At 37.5% G+C, this 23167-nt stretch overlaps 1 protein-coding gene across 1 annotated transcript in view; it reads right to left on the reverse strand.

Moving 5' to 3' along the window:
• Nucleotides 1-582: 582 nt before the first annotated feature.
• The window catches only part of USP33 (ubiquitin specific peptidase 33), a 43912-nt gene continuing 21327 nt past the window's right edge, over nucleotides 583-23167 (reverse strand). The window contains exons 5-24 of the mRNA XM_063427962.1: nucleotides 22658-22792; nucleotides 22058-22160; nucleotides 19310-19379; nucleotides 18797-18910; nucleotides 18391-18469; nucleotides 16955-17357; nucleotides 15926-16054; nucleotides 15589-15701; nucleotides 13251-13423; nucleotides 13076-13146; nucleotides 12449-12482; nucleotides 12314-12359; nucleotides 10989-11169; nucleotides 10133-10259; nucleotides 9618-9787; nucleotides 7959-8040; nucleotides 6486-6594; nucleotides 4854-4956; nucleotides 4546-4614; nucleotides 583-3010 (exon numbers count right to left, since the gene is read on the reverse strand). Of these exons, the coding sequence (XP_063284032.1) occupies nucleotides 2853-3010; nucleotides 4546-4614; nucleotides 4854-4956; nucleotides 6486-6594; nucleotides 7959-8040; nucleotides 9618-9787; nucleotides 10133-10259; nucleotides 10989-11169; nucleotides 12314-12359; nucleotides 12449-12482; nucleotides 13076-13146; nucleotides 13251-13423; nucleotides 15589-15701; nucleotides 15926-16054; nucleotides 16955-17357; nucleotides 18391-18469; nucleotides 18797-18910; nucleotides 19310-19379; nucleotides 22058-22160; nucleotides 22658-22792 (2469 nt within the window). The 3' untranslated portion in view covers nucleotides 583-2852. The remainder of the gene's footprint in view (nucleotides 3011-4545; nucleotides 4615-4853; nucleotides 4957-6485; nucleotides 6595-7958; nucleotides 8041-9617; nucleotides 9788-10132; nucleotides 10260-10988; nucleotides 11170-12313; nucleotides 12360-12448; nucleotides 12483-13075; nucleotides 13147-13250; nucleotides 13424-15588; nucleotides 15702-15925; nucleotides 16055-16954; nucleotides 17358-18390; nucleotides 18470-18796; nucleotides 18911-19309; nucleotides 19380-22057; nucleotides 22161-22657; nucleotides 22793-23167) is intronic.

The following is a 23167-nucleotide window of genomic DNA, read 5'->3' on the forward strand; positions in this document are numbered from 1 at the left end:
AAAGGGTAGTTAACAATGGCAGCCAACCTGACATAGTGGTGGATGTGGCAATACCTAGTAAAGGATAACATCAGGAAGAAGGCACAAAAGAAGATGGACAAATACCAAGGACTGAAAGAAAAGCTTAAAAGGATGATGAAAGTTAAGGCAGTAGTGCTTCCAATTGTGATAGGGCTGTGACTCCCATGTTGGGGCAGTGGCTTCAACAGAATCTTGTCCAAAAGAGTGCAGTTCAAGAAACAGCTAAGATAATGCGCAGAATCTTCAGACTGCCAGACTTCCGGTAGCGCACCAGAGAATGAGGAATAAATATAGCACTCAGGAGGGGTGAGAAAAATCAACTTATATATATATATATATATATATTGCACAAATCAAGTTGTCAATTTTTATTTGTTGGGGGCATAGAATATGCTTTGTATAAAAATGATACTGTTGTGCAACATGTAAACAATAACACAAGTAAATCGAAAATCTAGCCAAACAAATGTTAAGAAGGGCCCTTGCTCAAACAGCTGAATGTAAGCTTGCATAAGTTGGCAAACAGAGTTGGTCTGCAACCACTAAAATGAAATTGGTACATGCTTTTCTTTTATCTGCTTTATTGAAGATTTACAATGAGCATTTAAATAATTAAAACAAACATTCACAACATGCTGACAACCATATCTATTCATTCACTTACTTGCATTTGTACACAGGTAATCATTTGTCACAGGTTAAAGGGCAAGCTATAGGACATCACATCTTTTTAGAGCCGCATTCCCACCCACCCCATTTTCAGGATTCAAAGACTCGCAGTAACCTGAATCATAACTCCCACGATCCTCCACACAGCAGAGCTGCGGACTACACTACACAGGGAGCATAGCCTTCAAAGCTATGCACTTCTTACCCACACTTCAGTTTTCTGACTGTTAATATGATTTATTGTTTAGCAATATGCATAGTTAATATAATTAGTCTGTTTAAAGTTCTTTTAATCTCTTGGAAATGTAGAAATTCCCTATCAAATTACACAGAGTAGAGAGAATTATAATAAGCCTAAAAGGATGAATGGACCGAGAAATGATCTAAAATATATACACAATAACTACGATCTCCTTTCCGCCCTCAAAATATTTCCCAGATCAAGCTGCAAAATCAGCCTTGAAATTAGTTATTTTTGTTTTGTTTTTTGTGTTTGTTTCTTTGTTTTAAAATTTATCAAGTTTGAAATCACGCAATGTACAAATTATTACAAACCTGCTACTAATGAATATATAATCAACTTTTCTCTATTGTATTCCAGCTTAATGCCTTGATTGACAAAAAAGATGGGTTCATTTCTCACACATTAAAGGTACAGTATTAAGGAAGACACGCACATGGTGCAGCTTCTTGTCTGGTTTGTGGGGCAATACAATGCTATAAAGTGGGACGTTGTACACTCAATTTATAAAGCTTCAGCTTAGTTATTCAGTCGCTCCTGATGGCCTTTTCATAATGCTACTTATTCCAAAAATCATGCAATACATTCATCTGCCAGAGAGAATGTGCTATTACATTTTAAAATTTAACTACTAGAAGAAAAAAAAAAAGGTTTGTTTACAAAACGAGGTCTTCTTAGCTTTGCCAAAGTTCTACATTGTATTTGCTTTCTTATTTCCCAGAGCTTTTCCCCCAACCTTTGCTTGTGCTTACTTCATATTCTCTGAGCCATTATTTGACGTCTTGGTTTATGTTAAAGACAGAGAGAGCGTTTTCATGTAATAAATCCTTTTTGCCCAAATAAGCAAATATTTAAATAATAACTTTAAAAATATAAAATAAAATAACGGCCTTCCTGACAAGACGAGAATGCCATCCTAGCATTTGTCTATTGTGCGTTTGTAGAGAATGTGTGGAGTATCCCTTTTCGCTATAGCTATAAAAACATTAGGCGTATTCTGCGCCGGAAGGAATGTGCTAAAAAAAAGTTTGTGTTGTAACCCTTGAGCTCCCCCAGACGTTTTAACTTAGATTTTAGACAAATAGTTTGCACATCTTTCATGTTTAAACATTTGGTACACACAAAACAAAAGTATATTAAAAAAAAAAAGTTTTGGAATTATACACTGTACTCCACAGATCATGCACAGAGTGCGAATCCTGACCAAAAACCCGTTGGCGTTACCTGAGTCACGTTAAATAGCTCACAATTTCCCCACTACTGGCCAAATATATTCAGTTTTACAAAAATACTATGTAAAAGGGTATAGAGAATTATGGAAATGTCCGTTACCAAATTCTCTCATATCTATTAGCTGAATTTTTTTAAAAGCTCATTTCCTTCCGACACAACGTACATTTCTACAAAATGTAGAAAAGTTTAAAGTCTGGAACATGCTTGCCTTCCCAAAATACAAGCAGTTTGCAGCCTGCAGGGTACAGGCACTGCCCCTTGCAGCTGAGGAGCGAAACGAGGCAGGTTCAGGAATGGTTATGAATTCATTTGCAGCACAGGTTTCCAACCAATTATCCCGCGGCACAGTTGAAGGGTTGGAATGAATCACATGCAGAGCCATACTCTGAACATCACATCCTACAGCCACCGACAGGCTAATCCATTCACATTATATACACTTACAGATTTATAGAATGCTTTTAAAAATTAAATCATTCAATATGTATAGACAGGTGATCTGAAATAAAACTCTCAGCATATTCCCTGCTTGCTTATGAAACATAAATAGATCATGAACAATCACAGCCAAACAAACCCCCCCCCCACCCTCCCCCAAAGGTCTTTTACAACCTCAGAACCTAATGTAGGGAAACAGTCAGTACAAAAAAAAATAGGGACTTCATCTTCATAATATTAGTGCGAAAATTTAGACATTCCGTGTCTCCACATCAATCTTCTCTTCTGACTGAGCTCCTTCTGGTTCAGCCTGAGCTACACTTTGACGGATGGTGATCTCTGGGCCTCCGCCATAAATGGACTGCAGGAAATTCCAGGTTTCCTCTGAAATCTGCCCGGAATCTGCCCCTGTAAAAAGAACCAGAGCACAAATTAAGGAGTTAAGTCGGTGCATTAACCTCTCAGCACAACAGTCAAATCTTTCTCATTTCTCACGAACAATGTATTCTGCTTCTAATAGCTTGCTGTTGGAATGTTTTAAGTAAAACACCAGTGGGACTTTCTTTAATGCATTTATCGATATTATTATTAGCACCAACATATTCAGCAGAGCTTTACAATTACAAAAATGGGAATACTTGATAAGAACTTTACATATAGAGACAAGGAGATGAAGAAGGCCCTGCTCAAACTAGCATACAAACGATGGATAGCAATGTTATTACCCTAGTTCAGCGATCGATAATCCTCCTCACATTATTGCACACGGACACAGTCACATGATATGTTATCTAATAGTTACACAATTTTACTGTATGTTCATTTTCTATATAATTACCATAGCCTATCAAACATCGGGTGCCTTAATAAAGGTCGCTAAGAGCCTCAGGAATATGGGGATTTACTAAAAGTTATTTCAGCAGATTCCCATACAAAATGTGCTATTCAGTTGTGAGTTATGACATGTACACGTGTGCAAAGATACTCTGCATGATTTTAGCTTTTTTTGTCCTCCCACTTTAATGAGCCCATGATCTACTTCTGAAGTTACAGATTACTTTTTACATATATTTTACTTTCCATGACATCAAAAATAAGCAAAAAAAATTGCAAAAGTATTGTGCATAGCAAGTACAGAATGCTCAATAGTGTGTGAGCAGATTCAAATCTGGATGTGTGCCGTTAATTTTTATAATTTTTACATTTCCAACACATTCTTATACCTTTTAATTTTGTAAAGCCAAACTTTACTAAAAATAAATAATCTTTAAGGGTTAATGCTATGTTGTATGATGTACTTTATTTCTAATGTTTCATTTTGTTCTTGTATTGACACCTTTGTATAAGAAATTAGACTGAAGATAATCCCTTTAAACTTTTTTTCATTTTTTTCCCCCCACACTTTTTAATGTATCAAGGGTTTATTTGCTTGTTTTCTAAAAGCCACATCACTGTACATGATGTCTCCTATATCCACATAATAGCCAAACCAAAGGCATAGCTTACATAAGATAATTTTTCGCATTTGGCTATTTTGACCTTAAATTTAAAAAAATCCACTTTGAATTCAACTTGAATACTCACTTTTGTGAATAACCCTCATTGACTCATTTCAAATTTAATATGTCAGTGTACAGAGTCTAAACAACCAAACTATATATCTATATATATATATATACTTATTTATTTGCAATGTGATAGCAGGACAGCAGTTATTAAATCTGAGATTGAATCCATTCTGCTTACCCAGAGTTATTCAATAAACTGAGAACTGTGGAGATTTAACAAGGAAATTACAAATCTTCGGCCCAAATATCCAATTGGAGACATTTTCCAATTCTGCTATTTTGTCCTAAAAACGTACAATTCCCTACCAATTATTTACATTTCCCAGTTTATTAATTAAACCACAAAGCCAGTTTGTTGTCATCGAAAATTCTTACCTTGCTTCAATGTAATGTGACCACACTTGGTGACTGCTATTTTAGTATTGTCAATGGCACCCGGTGGATCTGAAAGAGACAGAAGTTGCAAGGCATTAGATCATAAAGTTGCTACATTTTAGATTGGAAACTATATTGCAATCATGTGTGCATGGTGGATGAGCCAATGGGCACTACCCACTTGCAATGAGGATAATGGCAAATAAAATTAGCATAAAATGGGTGTACAAACCATGACCAAAAAAAATCAACAATCCACCCCCGCATCCCTATAAAAAATAAATAGATAAATAAATAAATAAGCTTACCGCAATCTTTTCCTTTGACAAAACCTTCCCATTCCCTGAACCACTGCATGCTAATGCAGTAAATAACCGCCGGTGAGTCTTCTTCTTGGAATGCTTTATTTAGCTACAGAAAAACAGAAGTACACTAAGTAATCATACACTGTACAGCACACAAACATACTATCTACCACATATCTGTGGCTGAAAACAAGGGCCCCTTTAAATTACATATTTAAATTTACAAAGACATTTATAGGTATACCAGCACTTAAAAACGACATTTGCTCTCTTTACAGAGTTATTAGCCGTATTTAACCACATAGACAGTCTACGCCATCATACAGTGCAGGCCTTTATTGCCCAGTGACAGCATAGACTGTCATGCAGTAAAGGTACCAGCAGAGGTAAAATCCCTGTTGGTACCAAGAACTACCAGGTATCTTTCGATTCCTGTGGGTCTCCTTTGTCCGCTGGAGCCACAGTAAGTTAAATCCCTGCTGGTACCAAAACCCCCCCAGATATCTTTCGATTCCTGAGGTGCCCTCTGTCAGGTGGGGGCACAATTAGTTGTCCAAATTGACAGATGAGCAGTGCTCACAGCCCTTAAAATACTGCTGTCGACCAATCTCTATCAGCCCTGATATTTCATCCACTGCCCCCAGTCTGCAGAGCTTAAAAAAATGGATTTTTTTGATGCCTGGGTGTCCCCTTTCTCAGTTAGTTGCCCTAGACTGAAAGAAGGGCTATGTGCAGAGTAAGCACTGCTCATAGCTCTTTAAATGCCACGGTAGCATGACCATGCTGTGTCGGATTAGAGGATGGGTGATAAATGGTTAAATGAAAAGTGTCAAAATGATCTTTAATTACATAGCCATGGGGATGTATTTACTACAAATATAAACTTTTGTGTAGCATTTTTGGATTCCGTGATAGCAATTTACGTTGTAACCTCAGCATGCCAAATCTTGCATTGTTTTAGCTTAAAACTGCAATTAACTCCTTGCATTTTTTATTTTATAACTTTAAAAAAAAAGAATTAAAATCCTAGACATATTGGGCATTTTAGCAATCAGGAGTAATCGGTGAATCTATTTTGAGCTAGTTTTCTTTATGAGAGAAAAGTAAACCAATCTAGTGCAATATTGCTTATTAACCATATAGTAAAATGTCTGTTTGTTTGTTAATACTCTCACCTTTACTTGGAGCCCATAAAATCTGCCATTTCATACTTGGCAACCTGTCTACAAAGGCACAGGATTCCTTACGTTCAGAGCCATGTCGTACAAAAGGCTTGTTAAATTGTGAGCATATATAATTTCCATGTAATTTGTTTTTCATATGATGCAGAACTGTATTGCACTATTGTATATTTGTTTTCTCATTTTCATATATATTAGTATAGGTTTCCCTATTCCTATATTTAGGGGTAAGCTTTTAAGGCTATTTTTAGATCTACATAGAGCTGCACTTGCACTTTAGTGTTTGAGAGGTAGGGCACATCATTTAAATGCTGGAGTATCTATTTTTGTTTATTAATAAAATAAACACCATGACAACAACCTGAGCACTTTTAGATTGCATGCTGGCAGTGGATGTGATCAATGACATTTGCCCAAATGCTTTTTTTTTTATTTTGTTTATTTTTTTAGGTACCCGAATGAAAGTTTCCAGTTCCATTTTCCGTCTCTTCTCGGCCTTCTCCAGTTCCGTCTGACATGTGTGACACACATAGAGATGATTGACAGCTGGGCCACCTCCATATCTAGTTTACATAAAATAATCATCAGAAATTCAAATATTATTTCACGAGAGAAAGTGAAATTCTGCTGATCATCTTGTAAACTAGGAAACAAACATTTCACAATAAATAAACGGTTGCGCAGGAAAAAAAAAAACACTTACTGTAAATCCCCTTTTCCTAAGCGTTTGAGACATTATACACAATTGGGCTGCTCCTTCCTCACCCTAGGATTAGACAGGCAGTTCTTCCATAGTTTATGAGGATCTGCCCAGCCAATAAGGCCCCTAGATAAGATAACAAACCCCTCGTCCTATGGAACCTATACACAAGTCACCAAATACTAGAAAATATATTTAATAACCTAGAAAAATTACTGCCTTAAATACTCAAGGGAAAAGAGAATATTATTTATTATAAATTTCTTTTCCCTGAGTGTTTGGGTTAGTTAGTATCCATATATGGGAAGGTAAGTATTTCTCAAAATGTTCAAACCACCACCTGTAGCACGTTAGACCCAAAGGAGGTTAAGAGGTAAGGCAGTAAGGCTTAGGAAATGGGGCCATGTCGCTTCTGGTGAAGCAGATTCTGTAATTTCACAGGAAGTAGCAAAACAAATACATCAGCCCTTTAATCCTATAACTTTTTGAAAACTGTTCTGTCACACAACAGAACAAAAAGTTTGTTTGTCTAAATGAAAGGACTGGAGGTAGATAGAAGGTGAAGGGGAGATGGTATCCATAAAGACTCTTGCTGAAAATATATTAAAATCATTGCAGTATCTTAGTGGAAAAAGGTTGGGTAAGAGGATTTGCCCCATTTGGCCTCCGATCTGTTTAATGAGAGACACTCGCTGCCTTCATAGCCCTAATTTCTTTCATTCTGTCTCTTTAAGACATGCTTGGGGGGCCATCCAAGGGAAGCACGCCATCTTCACAACTATATGAAATAACTGCTTATCCAGTCCTAGACAAACAAAGGAGCACCCCAAAAATGAGTACGGGCAAAAACATAAGAAAAAAATATTTATATGTATGTGTGTACACGCACACACTCTTTATAAACAAGAAGTTTGTTCTGTCTGCTCAAATAAATTCAAGTAGTCGATTGTTTTTATTTTAGAGAATAACCCCCCACGCTGTAATTTTCAAATTCCCGATGTGTTAATTTATGGGTTAAATCCTAAACCCCAGGGAGCTCACACTCTACAAAGGCTGTATTCTACATCAAACTATTGTAAACAGACTTTAAATAAGAATCAGCCCCTCCCATATAAAGTGAACAATAAGCAATGCGTTTAACCTCCTTTGTGTACGGGAAGTCCTATGGAAGTGAAATCCGAGCTTCCTTCCAGCTGCACTGCAATACTGAATGAATTAAGGGCGTACCTGCTGTATAAATAATCCCATATGTTCTGAGGAAGCATCACAACAAGTTCTTCTATAAGACTTGCTTTACGAGGTGGAACACCTGTAGTTTACAGAAAAATGTGTTTTATGTAATGTTAAAGGTCTTAGGCTAACAACAGTTTACTTAATAATAATAATAATAAAAAATCATTTATGGTACGGAATAAAACATATATATGGCTTTCACAATGATTTCATGGAAAAATAAACCTTTGGATTACAGAAAGGTTTAGTTTACAAAATAAAACCAGAATTTATTACTCTCGTTTACAGAAAGGTCTATTGGAATGAAAAGAAAATAGGTAAAACAAAAGTCATTTTATGGTTAATTTACAAAACAAATTTTATGTAATCAAAAAGATTGTTTAAAAAAAAAAAACATTCTGTAATAAATCAGGTAGAATTTATTTTATCCAACATGAACAAATAACCTGTGAATTACAGAAAAAAAAACTAAAAAAGGTATTTAGGAGAAGAAAAAAAAAATGATTGCAATAAAACTGTCTCCAGAAAGATTTTACTTATGGAGTAATAAAAAGCATTGGTTTATAGATTTGTTATCTGTATAATGATATAGATTTTCTAACAGACTGCATATATTTTAAAGTAACCCGAGGGCAAAAAGACCATTCTTAAATATAAATGTACTGTACTTAATACAAACATAACCTTATTGGAAAATGAGTACGGCACATAATCCTTGCAAGACAAGTACTACATAAAGAACACGATAACGCTGCATAACAGATGGGCCTTTAAATTATTTATCAGCAACTTGCAGAACCGCACCCTTTTATTCCATAGGGAGAAGATGCAGCCATGTTTAGAATTAAATTAGGAGGCCACAGACTGAATTTTTGTAGAAATCTCACACCGTTGTTAATTGATCTGCTATTAACATCACCCACACATTAATTAATTCAAATACAGAAATACCATCTTCAGAAATGTGACAATAAAAAAATAATAATCCTCATTCCACAGCCACAACGATTGGGCGGAGGACATCCTGCAGCACAGTAGCAGTCGCTGACATTAGAAAATACTCATCGGATCATTTGGATTGTATGCCGAATGTTAAGGTTATAATGTTAATGTTAGGTTATAATGTTTTAATTGGTTATTCCTAACTTCACAGGAACCAAACCTATATAACGCATTAAACTCGGCGACCCATTCTTTAAGAGTAGAATTAGTGCAGTGAGACATTTATTAGATGAGATCAGATTAATATGTTATCCCTATTCTACCCAAAGGAAGCCCAATTAATAAAGCACAGGGAAGCAGTCTTGGGATACAACCCAGGGGTTAAGAATTAGCAATGGACATTCCCCTTGGCTGATAACATTTTATTCATGTTCAGAGAATGAGCTAGTTGTTCACCAACAAAGCTACAGGAACCGTCCAAGAACACAGTGCATTGTGGGAGCGGGCAGATGCACGTTGCAGTCCATTCACCAGCACAGAGGTTGCTATGTTTGTACACTGATGACATAAATATACAAACTGAAAACCATTAAAAATCTAATGTGCTGTGTACACGTTACCTTGCAGTTTGCATGGTATTTAAAAGACTGTAATGCCATATTGTTTAATACAATGTACATTGTACACACCAGGAATTCCAGTTACACTTACCCCCATGCGGACACAGAAAGTCATTATTCGTTATGAGTCCAGGCTCCGCAAACGTCTTAAACTTGTTAAGCCACTGACGAGAAATATAAAACTGGAGAAGACTGGGCTCCATCGTATTTAGAAGGCTCGAGACTCGTCGCCTTTCTTTCTGTGCATCTTCGTTGGCTTTTCTGATGGAGGAATGAAAAATACCGGCTAGGAACATCCTTTTCGTTACGCCAGAAAATAACAAGTGCTGCTTTTCTGCTGGACAGTTTGAAGTTTTAATAATGTGTTGGGAAAAGGAATCTGCTTAACATGGTTTAACCGAGGTTGCTTAAGTGAAAGATCTTTCATCTTGTGCATATTTATAACTGATATTTTATTGTAACATACATTCAAACTAAACACTGCATTATGCATACATTGATCAGAAATATTTCATAAGTTGTTCATCTGGAATTTAACTTCTTATTAAATATAAATAATTTCTTGTCCTGTGTATAGATATCAGCATGTGTTTACATTCAGCTTACCTATAGAAAAGGACATACGCTTCTGCGTTCTGGACAATGGATTCTGTCACCTCTGTAACACTCTGGTCATCAAATTCATACCAAAGGTTGTTTAGATTGTTGCGACAGTAAGCAATGTAGTGTCCACCTGCAACAAGATGTTATATCGATAATAAATAGGACATTTATGGAAAAAAAGACTTTGTTCAGACTCAGTGCCTGAAATCTCTATGTGCAGCGTTTCGTGTAACTCCACCTCAGGTAGCTAATGTAAATTTTGTGCAATTTTTTTTTTTTTTCATATTGAACCATTCACTGGGTGAGAGTGGTCAGCGGATGCTCTAAGCTAATGAATGTCAACTGGAACCGTATCATCACAACAGCAGGGGGCCTCGGAGCCCAGGTAAGTGACAAACATCTACTTAAACAATTTGCCCCATTACCAGGGAACTGTGCCAGGGAACCTCCTGGCATCATAACTACTACAACAGGCTGTAGTGCTTATGGTGCCTGGAGCAACCCCTTTAATCATAATTATGATGCAGACATCAGTAGTATAAGAATAATATAATTTCTAGGAGTCAAAATTTCAGTTTATACTGTGCTAGTCTCGTTCTACAAAATAGGTATCAGACAATGAACTATGTTAGCAAAGTAACTGAGGCCCTGATAGCCTGATACGTAGTTACGGTTTCTGATAGCACAGTAAATTGAATTAGCTCTGCCTGCCAGGTAAGTAACAATGCCAAGAGGATGTACCAATAAACCCACGTTATAATGGGCAACAACTGCTTTGTAATCTAACTCATGTAAATACCAATACGCTCTGAAATCATGAAATGCAAGTACTGGGAAAATAGGACTGAATGTTACTTACTGCTGGCAGTGCCATGGTGACAGATCACAGATAAAAGGTCATAGGTTACAATTTGACTAGGGCTGTCTTTAGCAAGGAATGGCTGGAGATCCAAACCCTCCAATGGGAAGGACACGTGGGTGCCAATTTTGGTGGAGAACATGAGTTCATGTCTAAAGCGCTTCAGATGGATGCACAATATCTGCAGAAAACAATATAACCAATCAAATACAACATGCATTTAGAACGGAGAATAAGGGAGGGAGGGAGGGGGAGAGAGAGAGAGAGAGAGAGACTGACTTGCCACAGATAGTTGTACAGACACACAGTTTAGTGAGTCTACCCACAGACAGACACCACCGACACCAGAATATTCCAATCAGGAGTGTTTCATTCTGGTGAATGGAGGCCTCCCTGTGATAAGTAGTTTATCGGTTTATCTACTAAAACCAGTTCCACTTATCACAGAGGATAAGTGGAATTGCTCAGTCAATCAGCAGAGAAACAGAAGGAGAGCTCAGCAAAAGTTGGCAAACTTGTTATCACTCACCTTTATCTGAGAATTCTGCATCTATGGGTCTTGGACAGAGCTGCAGTGATATTTGTTTGACTGTTTTAAGGAACATTGGAAGCACCATAACCAGTGCCGTGCTATGTAGTGGTTATGATACCTGCAGTGCTTTCGCACTCCCTATGTAACAATTTGATAATGGTTTGAATTATTACTTGGGTCTACTAAAGGGAGTTGGGGGGGGGGGACACCAGAGCACTCCTGGAACCATAACCACTACAGCACATTGTAGTCTAGGTTGAAAAAGAACCAAAGTCCATCAAGTTTTACCTTGAAGCCCATTATTTTATGCTGCTGGCCAAGTGGTTACAGGCCTTGGGATGTTTATTTTTATTTTCTTTAATTTGGACTCAGAATTGGATAACGTACATTTTGTAACAATACCAAAGTTGGAAAGTTTGATTTTTATAAATCTTCTCCACCACTCCAGCCGAGAGATGTGCAGGGTATTCTCTGCACCATGAAAAGAATGCAAAGTTGTGATGGTGCTTACAGTGACCTGTTAATACACAGATTTAGTAGGAATTGGTGTCCTGTTACTGTAATGATTGCCACTTTGTGTGTTTATGTTTACAATATTTGTACATGACGTAAGCATTGCCTCTGTGGAAAAAAAAGCTATTTGCTAACACATTTTATTGTTTTATCCAGTTATATTTCAAAGGGTTTTTATTTGTTTATCTCCCTGAGACTGTTGTCCACTAGTGAGTTTTGTTGTTTATAGTTAAACACAATATCGCTTATTTTACAGAAATAAAAACCCAGACCGTCATACCTCAGGAAATTTCTGGACCTTGCAGAACTTGACCCCGTTCCGTAACCTGGAAAATATGAAAGGTTGATTTGATTATCAGCTACTAAAAAACTCATTTACAGAAATGGTTTTCACATTTTTTTTAAGAAAACTTACTTTTTGCACTTTTCACAGCTGTACATGTTATCACCTATGGAGAAACACAATTTGCATCACATATTGAAATCTAGTTGCAATTCGATGGGTAATGGAGTCTAATGATAGGCACACCAAACAAATAATCCCTAAAAAAAAATTCAGATATTTCTAATCTTGAACAAGACTATATGTCTAAATAAAAATAAATACATTTGATATGTATACACTAGTAGATTTCATGCCCTTGAAATGAATAAAGCCTTATTGTCACAATTAAAAAGGTCTAGTACAGACTGTTAAAGGATTTTAATAAGTAAATAAAATCGAATTTCCCTAATCATTTTTGGAAAGGAAAATTAACTGTTTTAAGGTAATTATGCAAGTCATTTTCCCAATGAATCGTTGTTACTAGAAATTCTGTCAGCCATGACATTAGTGTGACCAACCTTTACCATATAAATGGGGTTTACAGTTACGATACGAGTCCAAAAAGAAGCATATTGCCAATCTTCACTAGGAGAATATTGGCAACAAAATCCATCACAGAACAAACATGGCCACTTGCAACAACAACATTAACGTTTTTACTAAAATTAAAATGTAATACAAGTGTAATGAGTTTGCTTTGATCTTAAGTGAACTTACCCTTAAGTTCATCCCTGGCAAAAAAGGCAGCAAGGCAGTCCTGCAGCGTCACAGTGGGTCCCCAAAACCAGCTGGAGAAAAAAATAAATTGTGAAATAAATATACATAGCAGGTTATATCCGGTTATTAAGTAAGACCTTCTGCAGCGTGACGATAATCAAGACAAACAGGATACCTTTTAAAATACTCCAGGAAAAAGGCTATCCATCCTTGAGGTGCATACGCGTCTCCGCATGAACCAGCCTTGATCATGGAAGTCTGATGGCTGGAGGAGTGCAGCTTAGCAAGGTCTTCCTTCCCTGGTATGGGTAACGAGAGGTCCTGAAATGTTTCCAGTGTTACTGAAATCTGAGCAAGAAAAAAAAAAAAAAAAACACTTAGAAGAAAGTTAGAAAAACCTTCAGAGGGCACAAATAATGGCAGTATATATTAGATATAAAACCTGCTTTATATTATGGTTTGTTTTATTTTTTTATTTTCTGGAAACACTTTCTTTAGTTGCAGAATCCTGTGTTAGTCTCCCATTAAAATATACATTTAAAACAATTCACAGGTTATAATAAAATGCCTTCACAAATTTAAATTCAGCAAGGAGGGGGAAGCAACTTCCTAGGCAATCATTGGTTTTAGCACTGCAGATGAGGAGGCTGCTGAAAGACACATCAGCAAGTGAGAAATGCAGCTACTAGATGCATACTTGCAAAAACAGAATATTCAAGGATATAATCTTTCAATGTAGGGTAATAACTGCTTGATCCAAGGATAAATCTGACTGCCATTATGGGGTCAAGAAGGAATCTTTTTCCTAGCTTGTTGCAAAATTGTGCTTCAAACTGGGTTTTTTGCCTTCTTTTGGATCAACAGCAAAAAACAAATGTGTTGAAGGCTGAACTTGATGGACGCAAGTCTCTTTTCAGCTATGGAACTATGTAAGAAATCAATGGAAACAAAATCTCCCCTCCACTGACTGAGAAACTGCACAAACAACCTAGCAGCGCAACAAACGGAGACAAGAAACATATACATACATTAGTAAATACGACAAAATCCTCTGTTCAAAGGTAAAGTACTGATTTTAGCGAAAACTGACCCAACCACATGCGGTTTTATAACATGGATAGCCTCTTTATATATAAGTAAACAAATGAATGCACTTAATCCCTTAGCATTTCATGTAATTGAACTAAATTACATGAAAGTAAGAAATAAAAAAAAAAAAGAAAAACAAATTTTATTTAAAGACTGATTAGAAGGTGGAATAAAATAACTTAAATTGTGTATTACTCTATTTTTCTTTGCTTATTCATCCCAAAAGTAAATATTGAGAAAATAATAAACTACAGAGTAAAGAGTATCCCTATATCTTGCACTATTTCAGACACTTCAGAAATATTATCATAGAATTATAAATGTCATTTTCGTCACATCAAGTAGCTGTAACAAAATAGATATGTAAAAATCAAATACACTGCTTTTGGATATTTGATAAAACCACAAGGGCATTTTTGGGAATGTAGCTTCCTAAAAATGTCACAAGAATGTGTGTATGTGTGGCCATATACAGTTATATAGAGTTACACCAAACACAGCATCATTGACACTTGTTCACCTTCTGCAATATGCACTGAAATCTCAATGCATATGTTTGAAGATCCCAATGATCAAATGTGTATGAAAGGGAGGATCTCTAAAACTGCTATCTTCAATAGAGAATCTTGGAAAACAGGGCTGTGGACAGGTGAATGAAGAATGTGACAGTGTAAAAGGGCCACCTCTATCTTCAAGTCATATACTCAAAAATAGTTTTAGGGACTTAAAAATGATGGAAAGTATACGTTATATGTTTTTTTTGTTTCAAATTTAAAATAAATTTGTAGACCGATCTACATTAAAGGAACACTAAAGAGTCAGGAGCACAACCATGTATTCCTGACACTATTGAGCAAAACCCACAATTTAGTTGGTTGCTCACCCTTTGCCCCTCTAAAAGGAATTAAAACTCACCTTATTGCCAGCAACGCGCGGGTCCGCTGGCGTCCCCTTAGTGACATCAGAATTGCAGATTTTTTGCCAATCCAATGGTTTCCCAAGAGGAAAACATTGGATTGGATAAAATCGGCAAGGGGGTGGGGCCAAACACCAGTTTGGCCAATCAGCACCTCCTCAGAGATGCATTGTATCAATGCATCTCTATGAGGAAAATTCAGCGTCTCCACGCTCTGAACGGCAGTGCTGCCTACTGTGCAGCACCGAGCCAGGAAGCACCTCCAGTGGCCATCTGAGGAGTGGCTTCTTGGAGGTGTCCCTAGAGGCAATGTAAACACTGCCTTTTCTCTGAAAAGGCGGTGCTTGCATAAAAATGCCTGCATATAATGATTATACTCACCAGAACAACTACATTAAGCTGTAGTTGTTCTGGTGACTTTGGTGTCCCTTAAAAGCTCAGATATGGATGTCTGTTTTTTCACCCATAGGAGTGTGCTGGTTAATAAGCAATCTTTCTCTGCACTTACTCTGTCACAAGTCAAGCACTGTACAGAACTCATGATCGTGCCATCAAAAATGTCTGATATCACACTGCGATATTTCTTCTGCCTTCTCTTTTTTGGAGGACATGCCGGGACAACTAAAAAGAACGAAACGAAAATGTAACTACGGTAAGTAATAATAATAAAGACAAATACTAAACAAACTTTCACTAAAAAGTTATTTAAACTATTTCAAACCCAGAATTTACCTAAAAGATGACATTACAGGTTATGTACGATTTTAATAAATCTGATAACTGCAACCATTTTAAATGTATTTTCCTTATACTAATTGTTACATTTTAGTAAGAATTTAAAATACCTTTTTTATGACCAGTCCACACACCTCCAGTCTTAGGCGGGCTGCTGGACAGATGTGCATTCATGCTTTCATTTAATAAAGGTATTTGTGAACCAGACAGATCACTCATGTTTACCTCTGTAGCATAGTCTGCAACACAAACATATAGCATGAGAGACATAAGGATAAGCAGCACAAACACATGTTAAAAGGGACACAATCACCAGCACAACTACAGCTGTTTGTATTGGTTCTGAAGAGTAAAATAATTTCCCTTTAGGATTTTTGCAGTAAACACTGTCTTTTCAGGAAAAAAAAATGCAGTGTTTACATATTAGTCTAGGTATTTTAGGTATAACTCCACTGGCCACAGCTCAGATGGCTACTAGAGGTGCTTCCTGGGGTAGCGCTGCACACTATTCATCACTGCAATTCAGTGTCTCCACCCTCAGGATAGAGATACTAAACTTTCCTCATAGAGATGCATTGATTCAATTCATCTCTATTAGGAGATGCTGATTGGCCTTGGCTTTTGCTGGCTTGGCCCCTGATCTGCCTCCTTGACAGTCTCAGGCAGTCCTATGGGAAAGCATTGTGATTGGCTCACAGAATCACTTCTGATAAAGACAACAGGCAGGGCAGAGGCAGCAGCAGCAGATTTAAATACAAGTAAGATTTTACTATATTTAGAGAGGCAAGTAAGGGCTAGATGATGATTTTAACACTATAGGATCAGGAATACATGTTTGGGTTCCTGACCCTATAGTGTTCCTTTAAGGCAGGAGAAAGATCAGCGACACAAATAAAGTAAAAGATAAACCTGTGCAACAAATACAGTTAGGGATGGCAAATATCATTACCAGGATTACCAAGGTCATTACCATGAGTACAAAGTCTGGAAGTTAATTTCCCAGAATCAACTCTACGGTCATTTTAATAAACAAAGCACACAACACAAATAGAATTGCAGAAAGTAGTCTTAGTTAGCATGTTAGTTAGCAAATCTGACATGTTCCCTTCCCGCAATTGCACTTTAGTTGCTACAATCACCTGCTATCCTGCTCTGTATCTGCACCTTCACTGTGCCATGGGAGGGAGGGTTACCTTCTTCTGATAGGTTTTCAATGTTTTTCTCCAAGTCCTGCAGGCAGTTGTTATTAGAGAACAGTTTATCTTTATGCCGGACCTTAGAGGGCTCGGAATCTTTCTGCTCCTCCTGGATTAACATGCTGGATTCTGTCAGTTCCTCAGACAGCTTCCTGCTCTCATTCTCAGCGTTATCACTGGTGGAACCGGATTCACAGGACTGGAAATCATTATCCGACTGGTTTTTGTCCTCCTCAACATTGTCTTCCAAGATATTGTTCTGGCTGTCCTCCTCCATCTCAATAACTTGCTCCTTTAATTCTTCATGTAAAACGTCCATCAAACAGCGAAGGAATTCTTGGGCATCCTATGAAGGCAGAGCACACAACACAAGAAAGTGGCACCATAACTTCTCTCATTCTGAAAACTGACAGTTAGGGATAAGTTTGCCTTTTTAAAAGAAAATGTAAAAATCACAAAAAAAATTTAAATAGGTGAATAACCTATATTAGATTTTGTCTTTTCACTTCTGGGAAGAAGGGGGGGGGAGGAATTTGAATGAGGAGTTTGGCTGGACCAAGGGCTTGCTCATGGCTCAAAGAACTACAGCTTATTGCATTTGTTTTGATGAGTAAAACCATTCTCTTCAGGCTTTTTGCAGTAGACACTGTCTATTTAGAGAAAACGCAGTATTTACATTACAGCCTAGTGATACCTCCCTTGGCCACTCCTCAGATGGTTGCTAGAGGTGCTTCCTGGGGCAGTGGTGCACTGTGTGTAGCACTGCTATTCATACTGACACTCACTGACAGACATACTGACACACACACACAAATATGCAAAATTTACACTTTTGTAACCACCCTCCAGTTTCTTACCTATTGCAGGAGGGTGGCTTAAATGGGGACCAGCTGGCTGGGCTGGTTGGGAGTTAGGCTCTCCTGGCCTGGCCCCATCCTCACTGTCTCCTCCCCTTTACTGCACAGCTCCAATCTCTGTGGGAGGAAGTGACAGGCATTCACTTCCTCCCATGCTGCAGATGCGAATGGAGCCCTGTAACAATGTTAAAGGGCCACAGTGCCCAACCAGGCCCCTGCTGACACATGCCCACCGGATGGCCTTAAGTGTATTGGCCTCCTTAGTGTGCAGGTCCGCTGCCTGCAACTATTCCTTTTAGGATCAGTGATCCTGACAGAAATTGTTGCAAGCAGATGGCCAATGGTGCAGCTGCTTTGGGCACCCCAGGAGTAACTGGGTCCGGGACGGCTGTCCCGTATGCCCCACATTAAAGACGGCCTGTGTGATTTTACAATGAGAATCAGATAAGATTTTTTTTTTTTTTTTAAAAACAGTAAATTGTCTGCCAATCAGAAACAGAATCTTAGCCCAAAAATGCACACCTGTTGAGAGTAGCCCCGAAAGGTAGGATTCACAGACTTTATTCCCTGGAAAAGGTTGGTGGGTATAACCGAACCCGGCCTAGAAAAGGGAGAAATCATTATTTAAATTTATTCTAATATGGGAATGAATTGAAGAAAAATGACCTCATCTGATCCACTTGGAAATTAAAAACTGATAGATCTTGTACTGTACGGAATTTGAAGGCAGAGTAACACCAAAAGACAAAAATAAATAACAATGTCAAGCCAAGAGAGAAAGACAGGACATACAGACTACACAAAGATGCACATCAAATAAACAGTGAACTTCCAGACAATGCCAATTAAAAATAACAGGAAAGATAAAAGTGAAGTTCTGTATTCCTTCACATTTATCTTGTGAACATTCTAAGAAAACAGTGTGTACCTGTTTTTATGCCAAAGCTCCGTCATCAGCTTCTGGTAACTTTTACAAAGCGCTGGTTTCTTATCTGTACGTGCCAAGCCTCCACAGTCTAGAAAGAAATGCGTCAAGGGTGGACTGTGGAAAAAGACAAGTTTCTTTAGACACTTCCACCAAACAGGATACAGGTCTTATCAATAATAATGATGGATCATCTGAACTGTAAAAAGCAGAATGGAAGCAAGAAGAGAAGTCTCTTACTTACAAACAAAGAAATAGTAATTCGAGCAAATATAGGAGGAGGTCAATAGACAGTAATGTTTTACTCAGAATCTTGGAAAGCTCATATGTAAATATAATCTATTCAGTTAAGAGGTTAGAGTTTAGCACATTCATTCACCATGTATCAGGGTTATTTTCCCAATAATCAGTAGGTATTCCTTAGTACAATTTAGATACATCTTCTACTAAATCCTTTTGAAAAGATTTGAGAGGATTTTGTATACACAAGTAGCATGCAATTCACAACAAGCTTACCAATTGGACAGTGCTTGCAAAGCTGCGTTCATATAACAAGTGTTCCCGATGTTTTTCAAGCCAGTCAATCCTAATAACATGAAAAAATAGAACAAAACACTAAAATAAACAAGGGACCTAAACCATAAGCACAGTTTCCCTTAAAACAACATAATGCATGTTCCGATACAATAATCAGCAGTGAATTAATGTAAGCAATGACTTGGATTTCATTGCCTAAGGTAATGTAAAGTCTTACCCCAAGATGCATAAAAAGGTCAGTGATTTGAAGTGGTTATGGTGCCTGAGGACTTTTACTCTCTACAGAAGAGCCTTCATTTGTGGATAGCAAACAGCTTACTCTCTCAGCCGATGAATGATTGCTACGATCGATCTGTCTTCTGCAGATCTACAGAAGGTGAGTATCTTAACCCTGCTCCTCAGAATACCTGGCGCCCAGCGGGGATCAAGGTAAGAGAGCAAACGGTTGTAAGCTCATTTGGGCAGGGCCCTCTCAACCTATCGTTCCAGCATGTCAATCGTGTTTTGTTAGAATTTATTGTGTCTTGTTTTTCTATTGTACAGTTCTGCAGAATATGTTGGCACTATATAAATACTTGTAATTGTGACACATTAGCGAACTCCTACCATCATAACCACTACAGCTGGCTGGAATGGTTATGATGGTTGGAGTAATCCTTTAATTATTTTTCACAAGATCTTGAGAACTGTGAAAGTTATCCAATTAATGTAAAAGCTAATGAGAAAAACCTGCATTCCCATCACATTTTTTGGCAACAGAATGCCAGGAAGTCATACGACTTGCAAGCCTTAGTGAGTTAGTGGTGTGTCAACTATGGAGCGGTTACATTTTATTCACAGATGATTAGGAGCTTTCCAAAGTTGGTTCCAACTCTTGGCATTACTGATACACACAGTAATCCAGCAAAGAAGGGAAAAAAACAAGATGGAATGTATTAATAGATAACTGGAGCATTGCATCTTTTGTTCTGCCTCGTTCTATAAACATTAAGCTGGGAGATTTAATGAGGGCCTTTAAAACCTTTTAACAGTTGTGTTATGTTAAAAATTAAATCAAAATACTCAAATTGCAAAACTGGTGAAAAGAGGCTGTCATGGTACATGTTGGTCATGATAAGGGATTCTATAGTGCCAGAAATACAAAGCTATATTCCTGGCACAATAGCTCCCTTGTGCCCCCGTCTCTCTACCCCCGCTCAGGTGAACAAAGGGTTAAAGACCCTTTTATTGACTTAACTTTTCCCAGTGCAGATGGTTCCTGGCTCTGCACACACAGAGCGTGAGGACGTGCAGCGTCATTTACAGGACCTAAGATGCGTTATGATTCAGGCAGCCCTCTAGTGACTGTCTGGTAGACAGCCACTGTGGGCAGACTACCATTGCAGCATACATTGCAGCACTAAGTGCAAAAGGGACATTGCACCTAGACCACTTCAATGAGCTGAAGTGGTCTAAGTGCCTACAGTGTCCCTTTAAAGTTTTATCTTTACATTGTGTTAACAAATGTAAAAATGTTCTTAAAACAAAAGAATGGTCTCTCAGCAGTCATTTAAATTTCAAACATAAAGAGTTATTTATTTATTTATAAAATATTTTACCAGGAAAGATACATTGAGATTTCTCTCGTTTTCAAGTATGTCCTGGTTTTTTTTTTTCCAAGTATGTCCTGGGTTAAGTTATGCCATCTGTATTGCATGATAGCATGCACGTCAAGGAGCGACTGACAGAGTAGCGGGAGAACCCTCCTACAAACCGTTTTATATGGCTACCAATGAAGCCAGTGAGTTGGAGTGACTGCGGAGAGGGCCAAATGGGTAGGAGGGAATAATAAGAATATTATAGGTGGCTGTTACAGTGATGGGAGAGGAATAATTTGCTTAAATACTAAAACAATTAAATATTTTTTAGATGATTATTATAAATCTTAGCATTTGAAGTGTTTTTTTTAATTATTCAAGCTCTCTGAACCCATGACGTAATCAATAATTCCTTCTTCCAGTATATAAAAAAGTCAGCATATTAAATTTAAACTTAAGGTTTTCTGCAAAATATAATCTTGTAAGCATCACTCCATTCTCTCTATATAAGAGATACCTTTATATGGGAGATTTCCAATTAATACAAATGCTGTTAGTACCAAACTGCAGTCTGCATCAAACACTTTGTATCATTGCGAAGCGTGGCTAATTACTGCAGCAATCAGTAAAAATGCTAGCTCTCTCGAGCTCTCAGACGTTAAAGGAAGAATTTATATTTCCTCCTTTGTGGGGTAAAATCAGTCCATTGTCAGTAGTTCACCAGACACACAATATACCGTGTTAAACTAATAGCAGCTGTGGAATGGCATATCAGACTTCAATTCAGTTGGTGAATAAGCTACTTATTCCATCCTAAACCCTGTGGTTCAGACTTTACTAATAAGAATGAGAGGCTCCTGACTGACCAGGGTAGAGTTTGTCTGTAGCAGCTTTAGGAACCTTAACAAGGTAAATATTTTGTTTACTTTTTCACATATTAACACATTATCCATACAATGCATGATGGGAGATCGGTTTCTGACACATGTACCAATGTAAGCACCCCCTGGATGCATACATTTTATACATAGGCCTATTATAAAGGTTTTGCACAGGTATAGGAGCTTATTTATTAAAAGGTGAACTGTAGTAAATTCAATCCTTCTACTTTCATCCCCTACAGATCGGGTTAGAACCAAACGCTATTCACCTCTGGTCTTAAGTTCATCCTCCTCTTCCAGCGCAATGTCCAGATTATCAAACGAGACTGCCGCAGGGGGTTTTAACGTAAGGCTTGATGTCATTTTTGTATCCTATGTATGAAAAGAGAAAGGTGCATAGATCACATTAAAAACAAAAAATAAATATATACTGATTGTATATGTGCATACCATATAAAAATGAACTAAATCCCATCTACAACTTACTGCCTGATTTTTATAACATAGCACAGCACTTTAAGAGTGTTGCACCCAAAATACAAAAAGCATTAATAATCCTATAGCACAGAAGGGGTTAAGCTCTAGTTTGGCAAATTCTTTAATATCAGGAAGTACCAGCATGCAACTGGTCCTTAAGAGGTTAAAATTATTTGCATACATGCTGACCTATCCAGCAGAACGTGATCTGACTTAATTTGCAAGGCAAATGTTTTTTTTTTATTCTGTATTTATTAGTATGCCCAGGATTGTAACAGGGCACTTTTGCAATCAATAATCTCAATTCTAGTTGGACACAGAAGGCAAATGCAGCCATGATCAGACATAAGTCAATAGCGCTGGGCTAGTATTTGGATAAAAGAGCTACTCACCTGCATGTTACTCTCCTGCTGCTTTGTGGGGGGCAAAGGGGCACTGAGCTTGCGTTCCAGAAACACTTCCTTGCTACAAGAGTAGCACCAGACACGGAGAGTGGTAAGATTCACAGTGAGGCAATGCTTGCAGTCCTGGAAAATCATATTAAAAAGTGTTACTAAACCCAGCCAAAATTTGTGCTTGTTACACACAAAAAGCCTGTAACCAGATTTAACTAAACAGTAAAACAGAGTTTTAAAGCTGTACAGTGGAAGTCAGAATACATTTTTGCTTATAATTTGTCAGTTATAACTAATCCCTAAATCCAGTTAGAAATCTAAACGTCTGGGAATTAAAACCAGAGAAAAAAGACACGATGGAAAAGTATAAATATCTCAAGAGATTTATTAAACGTTCTTTTCAGCAAAGGTAAAAGAAAAGTGCAGTATCTGAGGTTGGACTGGGGGGTATTTAAGTAACAGAAGACAGTAGAAACTAATAAATGTGTATCCCACATGTCTTAGCTG

The sequence above is a fragment of the Pelobates fuscus genome, chromosome 7, assembly GCF_036172605.1.
Source record: "Pelobates fuscus isolate aPelFus1 chromosome 7, aPelFus1.pri, whole genome shotgun sequence".
NCBI classification, from domain to species: Eukaryota; Metazoa; Chordata; class Amphibia; order Anura; family Pelobatidae; genus Pelobates; species Pelobates fuscus.